The 11,503-nt window shown below is 43.2% G+C and overlaps 2 protein-coding genes across 2 annotated transcripts; one reads left to right on the top strand and one right to left on the bottom strand.

Annotated features, from left to right (window-relative positions):
• Window positions 1-1,163: 1,163 nt before the first annotated feature.
• LOC139338943 (transcription factor BTF3 homolog 4-like) lies at window positions 1,164-6,189 on the bottom strand. The gene is made up of 6 exons (XM_070974297.1): window positions 6,116-6,189; window positions 5,521-5,580; window positions 4,596-4,709; window positions 2,656-2,857; window positions 1,935-1,994; window positions 1,164-1,553 (listed from the first exon to the last, which is right to left on the bottom strand). The coding sequence occupies exons 2-6, from the start codon at window positions 5,572-5,574 to the stop codon at window positions 1,507-1,509; spliced, it is 477 nt and encodes a 158-aa protein (XP_070830398.1). The 5' UTR covers window positions 5,575-5,580; window positions 6,116-6,189; the 3' UTR covers window positions 1,164-1,506.
• Window positions 6,190-6,634: 445 nt separating this feature from the next.
• Window positions 6,635-11,288, top strand: txndc12 (thioredoxin domain containing 12 (endoplasmic reticulum)). The gene is made up of 7 exons (XM_070973801.1): window positions 6,635-6,834; window positions 7,929-7,989; window positions 8,239-8,291; window positions 9,179-9,252; window positions 9,385-9,454; window positions 10,264-10,347; window positions 10,443-11,288. The coding sequence occupies exons 1-7, from the start codon at window positions 6,735-6,737 to the stop codon at window positions 10,520-10,522; spliced, it is 522 nt and encodes a 173-aa protein (XP_070829902.1). The 5' UTR covers window positions 6,635-6,734; the 3' UTR covers window positions 10,523-11,288.
• The last annotated feature ends 215 nt before the right edge of the window (window positions 11,289-11,503 follow it).

Below are 11,503 nucleotides of genomic sequence, written 5' to 3'. Positions count from 1 at the left end.
AGCCCCGGGGCGGGTCCGCGGCTCCGTCCTGCTCGCGGCACGACACGCAGGAGCCAAAATGGCACGTTCATCCCGGGTAACCTTGTCAGACCTCAGCCGCTGCACAGAGGATGAGCTGCGGCCCATTGATCAGCACGATGCAGCAGAGGAGCGTCAGAGGTGATCAATGAAACGGGCTGTGACAGTGTTGGAAGGGATGTAGTGATGTGTACAACCCACCCAAACTCTGCTGACCCCTCCTCATTTACAGGCCCAATCAGAGTTTAACTACAAATTCTCAGTGATGAAAATTAAGGCCGATTCCAACGCTGCCGGTTCATTATTGATTCATAAATACTTTATAAAATACCAAAAGATAAGCTGCAAAGACTCCTGAGCCAAGCTGAACCCTATGTGATGTGATAAAATATCTTATTTACTGACAAAAACAGACAAAAATAAGAATTAAAGCACAGATAAAATACATCAGAAAGTGATCTACAGCATGACTCACAGAGGTGGAAAGTATTAACTCATGTACTGCAGGTAAAAGCAATGCCCCTAATATTTCCGTTTATTTCTGCTACTTCACACTTGTACTGCACTACATGCCAGAAATATTACTTTCATTTCCAGCACATTTGACAGCTGAAATTAATAGTTAACAATGAATAATAACCCTGCTGCATAGGAAGTACTTCAGTTTTGAATACTTCAAGTACATTTTGCCTAAATACTGTACTTATGTGTCAAATTTCAGATGCAGGACTTATACTTATATATAGTACATAATGTGAACAATATATGTAATAAGAATATGAACTCCACTGTTGATTGATGCTCTTTCATTTTGGTGCAAATCCTTTATCCAACTGATGCCAAATTTAAATATTTGTGCAGTTTTAACTCAATAAAGTTTTGTGTCACTCATTGGCAGTGAAACTTTGACTCTTCACACTGTTTTGACACAACGGCTCATATCTATGAATTCAAGGAAGTGTAGAGGAAGAGGCCCACTGTGGGGCTTCTTATAAGCATTTTGTTCTATTTATAAAATGAGCATCAGTTACAAATACTTTACACATAAAGGCCTCAACCAGTACTTCTTGTTCCCCATTAGCTGCCACTGAGGTGACAAGTATTCTTCTCGTGGTCAAAACAATCAACAAATAAAGAAAACAGTAGCCCAAAAATGTTTTATTAAATTCATAAATCACCACTATGATGTAAAGTGAATTCACCGCTCACTTTAATATACAATCTCTTAAATACTAGTCATGTTTAATCATGTAGAAAGCTTATTTCTAAAGCAGTCTGAGTCCTCGTTTCTCGGCGTGTCCGCAGCCTACTGAAATCAAAACTACTGAATCTGCATGTTGTTGTTGTGTCGTTGTGGCAGGCGTCTCCGGAGAGGATGCATCGCACCTTTAACAACCGTTTCCCCACAAGAGGAAATGCCCTTTGTGAGTCCGCAAGGAGGTAAAAAATAAGAAGAATAAAACGGTTGATGGAGGAAAAAAGCATTCATCAGTTGGCTTCGTTCTTTGAGGCTTCATCAAAGTTCTCCACGAGATCTGTGAGGCAGAAAACAACACAGCGCGTCAGGGTGTCGTTCTGGGGAGCAGACGAGCGGGATTTGATGAAAGTGACGCTAACAGTTTGTGAAAACGCAGAGTTTCATCCTTTATTGTCAAAAAACATTATCTAACATCCTACAACTGGAGAGCTGATCCGATAAAGCGCTCGAAAAGAAGGAAGCAGATAAGACGAACGCTGCAGAGTCCTTCTTTTCTTTGATGGCAAAATAGCGACACTTCCCTGAACAGATGTAGCGTTTCGGATACAAAGCATAAGAAGTATCTACAAAGGTGCCGCTGAGCAGACGATGTTTCATCATAAAGCGCGGTGAACAACACTTGGCATTCTCTCAGTGAATGAAAGCAGGAAGTATCTACCTGGCACGTCGTCGTCCTCTTCTTCTGCAAGTTCCTCCTTCACTGCTTTCATGTCCATTGCTGCAAAATATAGAAAGACAAATGAATCAAAACTGAAGTCTGCACTCACGATAACAAACGTTGCAGCATTTTCTGCAAAACTCCATCCATCCATCCATTATCTATACCGCCTATCCCTTTCGGGGTTGCGGGGGGCTGGAGCCTATCCCAGCTACAATGGTCGCCAGCCGATTGCAGGGCAACATGTAATGACAAACAAACACTCACACTCACGCCTACGGACAATTTAGAGTCATCAATTAACCTAATGAGCATGTTTTTGGTCTGTGGGAGGAAGCCGGAGTACCCGGAGAGAACCCACGCATGCACGGGAAGAACATGCAAACTTCACACAGAAAGGCCCCGCCTGACCCGGGGATCGAACCGGCAACCTTCTTGCTGTGAGGCACGCGCACTACCTGCTGCGCCACCGTGCAGCCCCTTCTGCAAAACTCTTATTGTGAAATTCCACAAAGCTTGCATTTATCTTTGCTAATGTGGCTGCAGTTTTCTGCTCTTTCCTCGCACTCCTTGTTGATCCCTTCACTTTTTCTCACCAGTATAACCAGTTGCACAGACTGAAACCTCCGGCGGTTCTCCTGTGATTCTACTCAAACACAGACACCCCCCGACGCTGTGACAGCGAGCGTTCAGACTCGTGTGTTTTGGTGCGTGCACTCACATTGCCGTGGGAACTGCTCGGCCAGCTTCCGCAGGCTGCTGAGGCTGTCGGCGCCCAGCTGGCTCAGGATGCCCGGCAGCATCTCCGTCAGCTGCTTGGTCTCGGCGTGGCCGGTGATGGCGAAGGTGTTGGCGGACAGAGACGCCTGCACTTTGGGGTTGTTGAAGTGAATCACTGTCCCGTCATCTTTGATCATGTTCACCTGTGAAAAAAGAAGCGAACACATGGTCGCGTTTAGAGCCACTTCGTTTAGAGCACCATCAAGACATTGCATCAGTGGTACTTTATGTTTTTTTGAACTTAATTTTTTTTTTTTTTTCAACATTTATCCATCAATAAAAACAACCCTTCTGCAACTTTCTACTGTTCATATGGGTCCAAAATTCACAAAATAGAATACAGAAGAGAAACAAGGCATGATGAAGATAAAAGAGGGCCAAAAATACATTTAAAAAAAAAAAAAGAAATAACATAAACATGAATAACAAAAAAAAAAAAAAAAGATTCAGATGTGAGGAGGAGTAGAAAACAATCATTGAGATATTTAACCATTTAACTGTAATGCATTTCATCGTTGCTCTTAGTAATATTAGTAGCAGGTATTTTTTGACCCTTCCCTCCAAACCTGCCGGGGTCAAACCCAGTAGTGCCACCTTTGAATCTATTATGACATCCTGGTGAAATACTTCTTTAAGTGTCTCTACGAGCTTTTTCCAAAATGTACTCAGTTTTGGGCAAGTCCAAAATACATGTGTGTGGTTGCCAGTTTGTGTACCACATTTTCTCCAGCATAGGTTTGAGCACACTGGGCTCATCTTGGCCACTGTTTCGGGGGTTCGGAAAAATGTCATTACAACCTTCCACTTAAATTCCCTCCATGTATTTGAGTTGGTAACTGCATGTGCCTCATTACATATTTCATCCCATTCGTCCTGAAGAATGTCCGTGTTCATTTCGGTGACGCTCACATTACAACTAATAATCTAAAAAGGGGTAAACTGACATGGGAAACAAAGCTGTGCATCAATTATAACAGCACCATTTATATTTATGCAGCCAAAAATCTCCTATTTGCTTCAAAAGGGCTTTACAGCACGACACACTCCATCCTTCGTCCCTTGGTTTGGATTTTAAAAAAGCAAAAAGCTGTGAAACGTGGTCTGCCAAGGTTATAAAAAGGCAACTAAGAAAAGGTCATAAAAATGCTGACGCTTCCCAGGTATTTTCAGAGAGGATGAGAGCGAGGGACAGAGGTTGAGGACATTCATTTGGGGAGTTTGAACTGGTCCTGAGTGCTGCACTTTAAGTCGGTGCTGCTGGTAGTAAAGCTACTAATATTATTACAGTTGGACCAGAAGGAAATGAATCTGCTCATTAATGTTTCTTTATTAATTCACATGGCAACAGAAGGATACCCTCTGAATTGACACCACGCCAGCGTCAGATGCACGCTGTTTACAAACCAATCAATGACAAATACAGGCAGGCCCAGCCCACCTAGGTCACGTGACATATGTTAAGCGCTTTAGTCTGCTAACATGACTGCAGTATGAAACCAAACCTAAGCAGATCAAATGTGACAAACACATGAACCTTGGTTTGGACTTTCAGCTGAGAAAACAGCCGTCGTCTAATCTGCAGTGAGCATCTCAACCATTTTAATTGTTCACAGTAAAACACAAAAGTTAAATTGAGCCACAACATGAATGAATGAGACAACACAAACTCTGAGCATCAGCTTAGTGTCTCACCCCCACGTTTATCTGATTTTTGTGCTTTGATTTATCTGAAACACCTTGTGGGAGCTTGTTGGATAAAAGCGCTAAAAATAAACCAGAGGACATGATTGGAGAACGCTTCGTTGGGCTCTCCCTGTCCTTTATCTTTCCTCTCCTCCTCTACAGCACAACAATGACATTAGTTCTCCTTCGTCAGCTCACCTCTTCTATCCCTGCGATGTTGTTCACTGCCAGCTTCTTCAGAGAGCCCTGGAGTTTCTTGTCATCAGCTGTTGCCGTTTTGTGAACAACCTTTTTCTTCCTGCGGGCGGTTCCCTGAGGAAACAACAGGTGTGGGTGTCACAGAAGGATTAAAGGCGAATTAACCAAAATGTCAGTTTAAAACCACGGGGTCACAGCTGAGTTTTTTTTAATTTATATGGGAGTGGCACTGCTTCCTTTAAATACAGAAAGTTAAAAAGCCTTTGTTATCATGGCTACATGATTGGAAATAAGACTGTGTGTTAAAGGGATCTGGAAAACTGTAAGACCATCTACAGGATAGAAAATTGCTCCTTGACACTTCATTTTTGCTGTTTCCAATTCTTCCACTTAATTTGAACACAAGATGCTGAGTTTTTAAAAGTCAAACCCATCAATGACTTCCTGTCTTTATAAAAGAGATCCACGACACATTTTGCTTTTACAACTCAAACAGCAACTTCAACAAAGATCTTACACATCATAAATCCCACATACTGGACGCCCAGGACTGAAAACTCATGACTGCTTGTGGTAAAACACAAAATAAGTCAAATGGTGCAGTCTGGAAAACGGCAAAGAGGCTTGTGTCAGAGCTAAAATAACAAATAACGCCACCTAGTGTGTGGCTGAAGACCTCAATGAATTTGAACAAAGCACCAAAGGCCACAGATGACGGGGCCAATGCTGTGGCCCATAAAGGGAATGCTGAGGTCAGGAGAAAGACTTGGCAGATGCTGAAAACCATCACACTCCTTAAAATGAGCCACTGTGCAAATGATCGGACAAAACTGAAAGCCCTGACAGGGATTTTGACACCGGGCATTGCACCGATAGACTGATTAGATATTGAATAATATGGCCAAAAACATGGTGGCAGACCTACCTTCCCACCTATCCGGACTTGTGCCTGAAGTTTGGCGAGCTTCTCTTGATTCATAGTGTTCTGTTTGGAAATCGACAATATCAACTTTAACATTATGTTGTTCGCGTGCTTTTCACAGGATCAAAGCACAACCAGAAAGCACAGGCAGTTAGGAATCAACACGCAGTGTGGCAGGGCGCATGTGATTAGCTACTTGTTGAAATGCTACGGTCACAGTTAACATGCAAGTTAGGCAATCACAGCTACAACACATTTCCATATATTAGCACTGAGCTAGCAGAATGCTAACAGATCAGCTGACAGTTATACTGAAACCATCCCCGCGACAATGACCACAATCAATTGAATGGATAGATAAAGAAAATATCTGGAAATTAAATTCTAACATGACATGTATGTCTAACTCGGACAACTGTAGCTACTTCGGTTGCTAACTGGAAGGCTACTTTAGCTAATATTAGCATTGTGGCTAAAGAAACAAGATAAACGAACTGTACTGTTGTTCCTGGCAAGGCAAATAGCTGACAATAACTTCAAATCTCATTAAACAAATCGGCTCGAATGTTCAGCACAAAATTAAACTTTTTTTTTTTACCTTCTCACAGGGATTATCTGACAGTCAGTTGAACTGGTCTCGCCACTAATGAGGTTGAAGCAGTGCACCTTAAAGCCGCGTCAAGCAGCGTTAATTTTACGTACCTCCCACTAAAAATTTCATAATAAATTGCCATGACTCACATAACAGTGCGATTCAGACTTATATGCGGCTAAAATTAATGAGCAAGAAACAATAAGTTATGTTGTAATATGTTCAAGAGAGATTTGTAACGAAAAATACCTGCTTATATTAATTTTCCAATATTGTAATGCTTTTAAACTTTAGTTTTTATTCAGGCTTCCGGTACTTTTCCGATATTTCATTGTGTAACTTCACCAATTGAAGCTACAGACGGGAGCACGCGGTTGCATGGATGTGACGTCACGTGAACGGCCCCAAAAATGAAAAATGAGTCACTTCTGTCCAATAGCATGAGGAGGAGGGAGGAGGCAACTGACGCACATGCGCGCGCACACGGGAACACACAAGCGTTTCGCAACTTCATTGGACAGACTTTTATTGTGAAATGGAACGGTTGAATATCCGGGTCCCTGATTCACGACCAGTCACTGCAATTAGCTTCTAGCCGTAGTTGTGTGGAAAAAGGCCAGTCAAAATGCAAACGTCTTTAATGAGAGTCGCCTTGTTTTCATCTCTGCAGGTTTTCTTGTCTTTGACGTATTTTCAGGAGATTGTCGAAGCAGCCAGCGGGAAAGGTGAGTCTATATTTTGAGTTAATATAAAAACAAGCTAGCAGGAGCCGGATAGCAGTGTGTAGCTTCAGAGCTCGGTCACTGATAGTGGTACCACCGCCAGAGGAGAGCTAGCAGTCTTTGTATCAGCATCCTGGAGCACAAAGTCTGCGACCTGGACAGGCGCTGAAATGACGGTGCTCAGTCAGCCACACATGATTCTGATTTTACAATTTTTCAGGTTAACCAACTTGTTTTGCTGCCAACGTCACTTTACAGACAAGATATTTTCCTTGAGCTTTCATTAATATGAGACAAAACTTTATTCGTCCAGAAGGATATTTTTATGCCAAAGATGTTTAGTATTTATAATAAAATTAATATGTAAATGCTTTATTTCAAATAGACATGCATTACAGACAGGTGCATTAGTGTTACTGTGTCATAGATTAGAAGCTTAGAAATATGGATGGAGATGTGAATATGACGGAAATATGGATGGAAAACTCTACTCTATAAGCTGTAGTAAAGCCAAGAGATGTTGTAGTATTAGTACTTTATGTTGGCACACAGCTCTGATTGGTACATTTTGTTTGTAACTAAAGGAAAATTCACAAAGATGAAGTCAGGATTAGTCATCATTCCTGCTAAATGATTAAAACTGCATCCAGTTTCACCAACTTTTGTTTTCAGGAAAGATGAACATGCCTTTAATGGTCTCTTTTCTTTTGCTAAACACCTGTAACTGCATGCACGCATGCTTCTCATGAATACGCGTGTATTTTTATCCTGAAATCCATTTCACATACTGTAAAACATGCAGTCGTCACACCAGGAAATGTTACCTAAGATAAAATCCACAGGCCGTGCAGCGGCTGCCTCTGCAATGGCTGAAAGAGAGACAGTAAGATGCGCATGTGACGTCCTTCAAATGCAGGACGCAGGTGACAGAGCAGAGCAGTTTGTCCCTGCAGCTTCACATTAAATCCCCACCATTCCTTTGTGTGTCCTCACAGCTCTTTCTATAGATTGTGTATTTAGGACAGACCCACCCTGTTGTTGAAATGTAACACCGGTTACACAATGCTGGTGCGCTCAGTGATTCTTTCCCCCCGCAGGGTTTGGAGATAACATCCACTGGAGGACACTGGATGATGGAAAGAAGGAAGCGGAGGCCAGGTGAGTTCATACTTCCTGTAACCTTTTGTAGAAGAATCACCCCGAGGCCTAAAAGAGCTTTTGAAGAAATCCCCTTTGTCTGCTTCACGCCTGGAGCAGGCGGCCATGTTACCGTCAGAGGCTTTTACTTAACGTTATGTTCAAAGGTAACACGTCGCTTTAACTTTATGTTTGGATTCGCGACAGTTGTTCCTGTAATCAGATGTTTAGATTTTAAGATTTGACCTCTGTTTCTTCCCGTGTTGACAGCGGGCTGCCAATCATGCTCATCATCCACAAGAGCTGGTGCGGAGCCTGCAAAGGTAAAACAGTGTTCACTGGCTTTCTTTATAAACACCTCAGGGTTAGCAGCTGTCCTCTCACGTCTGAATAAATCCATTATGTGCCGGATGCCTGAGTCTAAATGACACATAAACATAAGAAAACTCAGCCTGCGATGTTGAGTGTTCGACTCGGTTCAGCTTGGTTAGATCACTGTTATGGCTTTTATGTAAAAGTGACAACAGTGGTGCAACAGTCAACCAAACAGCGGACAGTGATGACAGGCATGACTTTTGACCTGTCATTGCAGGTGAAGCTCAGTAAGCCGTGACAGCGTGACCGACACAGGAGCCTGAAAGTGAAGCAGCACTTTAATTATTCACACCTGTGCTTGTCAGAGTGCCTTTATTTGACCTTGAAAAGAGTCAGCGTGGACCGTGTGACCAATCCGGGACAAGATACCTGACAGTTCTGTCACATTTTAGCTTGATGAAAGTCTTATTTTCTGATGCTCCTGTGTTCACACTATGATGACTACTTCTGACTTGAAGGCAAAAATGTAGTTTAGAAAATGGAGTTGATGCTTAAATCCGGTGCAGTTTCAAATGGGATAAAACAGCTCGACATGCTGCTGGGAGAAAGAGCATCTGACTGTTTGTCCACTCTTAATGGTGAAGCCTGAGCCACACCTGTGTTTAGACAGAGCACAAAGCAGATGAGTAAACATGATGAAGCCTGTCCTCTGTGGACAAGTCCTTCAAACATGAAGCGAGTCTTAAAGTTGGTTAAAGGCTTGATCCCGGGCCTGACTCGATGCTGGGAAAGTAGACGCTTCACTTCAGATGAATCATTTCAAACTGTGATAATCATGATGATTTAATGGCAACACAAGCTAACCATGAATTTGCTTTTGCTGCTTTTCCGTCAGCACTGAAGCCCAAATTCGCCGAATCCAAGGAAATCCCTGAACTCGCACACAACTTTGTCATGATCAACCTGGAGGTAAGGAAACGTTCCCAGCAGACGTGAACTGCGATGCGTTGACTGTCAGCCGACGGGGCCGTACGTATGTCCTGAGGCAGATGGGATTCGTTCCCACGCCTCTAAATGATGAGATGTCTCGTGTTTGAACAGGATGAGGAGGAGCCAAAGGACGAAGCCTTCAGCCCAGATGGCGGATACATTCCTCGGATTCTTTTCCTCGGTACGGGGGGGGGGGGGGGGGGGGGGTCGACTCATGTAAACACTGTGTGATCCCTGATTGCAGAGTTACTCTTTCTCTGCCTGATACAGTTTCAGCTGCCTGGATTTACGTCTCAGTGGCGTGTTTTTGTCAACACGTTGATCCTTTGCAGAATTTCACTGAACACGTGGCAGCAGACGACTGATCAACGCTCAGTAAATGAACTGCAGTGAAGAATAAAACAGGCACACCTTTCCAGGTGTTAGAAGAATAAATAGCAGGTAGAAGCAGTCGACCTTTGAACGGACCAATGAAAAGTGGCTTCAGATATCACCTGTATGTGGTGTCAAACTGTGGAAAGATCAGAGGAGCGAATCACAGGAGTGTTATCCAGCGACGTGGAATAAAAAATGGCTCTCGTACATTTTGAAATATTTCCAGGTTACAAGTAAAACTAACAGTTTTAAAGCTGAAATGACGAGTTGATTAATCATTTAGTTAATGCAAAAAATAATATGCAGTCTTTTTTTAAGCAAAAGTGCCCAAAATGTACCTCTTCCACATCCTCAAATGCTCATATTTGCTGTTTTTATTGCTTTTCTTCAATAATAATTGGAATACCTTTTGGATTTTGGACGAAACAAGAAATTTGAAGATGTTACATCAGGCTTTGGAGAGTTTTTAGAAGCATTTTTCACCATTTTCTAACATCTCATGGACCAAATATTTGCCAGGATAATTCATTAAGAAAACAGTGACTTGTTACATCCTGACATTGTTTGGATTTTAACCTTCAAACCTTTGACTCGACTCTTCTCACACCCTCGCAGATCCCAGCGGGAAAGTCCATCCTGAAATCACCAACAAGAACGGAAATCCAAACTACAAGTACTTCTACAGCAACGCAGAGCACGGTAACTATCCAGATTATGACGTGGGAAGATGTGACGTCGCTGCTGGCTCGTAAAGAAACCCACTCACGGCGTCTTTTCTCCCTCTGTCCCCTCAGTCGTGTCCAGCATGAAGGAGGCGCAGGAGAAGCTGACGGGCGACGCCTTCAAGCAGGGTCACACTGGAGACGAGCTGTGAGGCGGCAGAAGCGGGCGTCAGGCTGTAAGGGCTACACCTCCTCGACCCCTCCCCCCCCACCCCCTCCCCCCGTTCACTGTTTCTACTCACACTTCAGACAGTGGGGTCCGCCTCGCTGAGCAGACCAAGCTAACCGCTAACAGGTGCTTGAGGATCTGTTTGTCCTGTCCGAACACGACGGTCAGTTTTAAAACGTGTATATTTGTAATTACTGTTGATTAAACGCCATTTTCTGTCTGTAGAGGATATAACCAACCCAAGCTAGCCAAGTTACCCGTCAATCACTCTCACTCTCGCTGCTCTTGGATGGAAACCTCACATCTGGAATTTGCCAAGTTTTTCGAGTCACTTGCCTCGTTTGTCGCTCGACGGCCACGAAGGCTGCAGTCACGCTGTCGAGGACTGAGTTATGCCCCCCCCCACCCCCCAGCAGTGACACAGCACCTCATATTAGTCAGGATAGATTTAACACCTTCAGTAATGTGCTTCCAAAGATCCTCTGCAGTATGTTAATTAGCGCTCCACCATGATTTGCTCTGTCGTCCACGTTGTTCCTTTAAACCTGCCAGTCTGTGTAAACTCTGTAACAGCTGTATGTTTTTCCCTGTTCTGACTTTGTTTTGCTGCTCGTGACGTGACCCCACGCCTTTTCTTTTCTTAAACCAGCCTCGTTAAACTCAATGAGGGATGGAAACGTTGGTTAAGTGTCTTGATGTATTTTATACACGTACACAGCCAAGTGTGCAAATACAATTTGTTGTACTGAGTCGTTTGTGTTTATTTCATGTCACTTCAACGTGATCCAGATGCATTCATGACACAGCTGTAAACGTACATCAGATTTATTGTCTATCCAACAATAGCAATCCCTTATGGTTTGTCAAACAACATGCAACTGCTGCCAACAGGCGACATCGGCAGACGACACGAATCAGGTCACTATTAAAATTCAGTTTGACAGTGATTTAAATAGTGCGCTCA

This window comes from Chaetodon trifascialis, chromosome 11 (assembly GCF_039877785.1).
Source record: "Chaetodon trifascialis isolate fChaTrf1 chromosome 11, fChaTrf1.hap1, whole genome shotgun sequence".
Lineage (NCBI taxonomy): Eukaryota > Metazoa > Chordata > Actinopteri > Chaetodontiformes > Chaetodontidae > Chaetodon > Chaetodon trifascialis.
The sequence above is the reverse complement of the archived record's forward strand: the minus strand, read 5'-3'. Positions and strand labels throughout refer to the sequence as shown.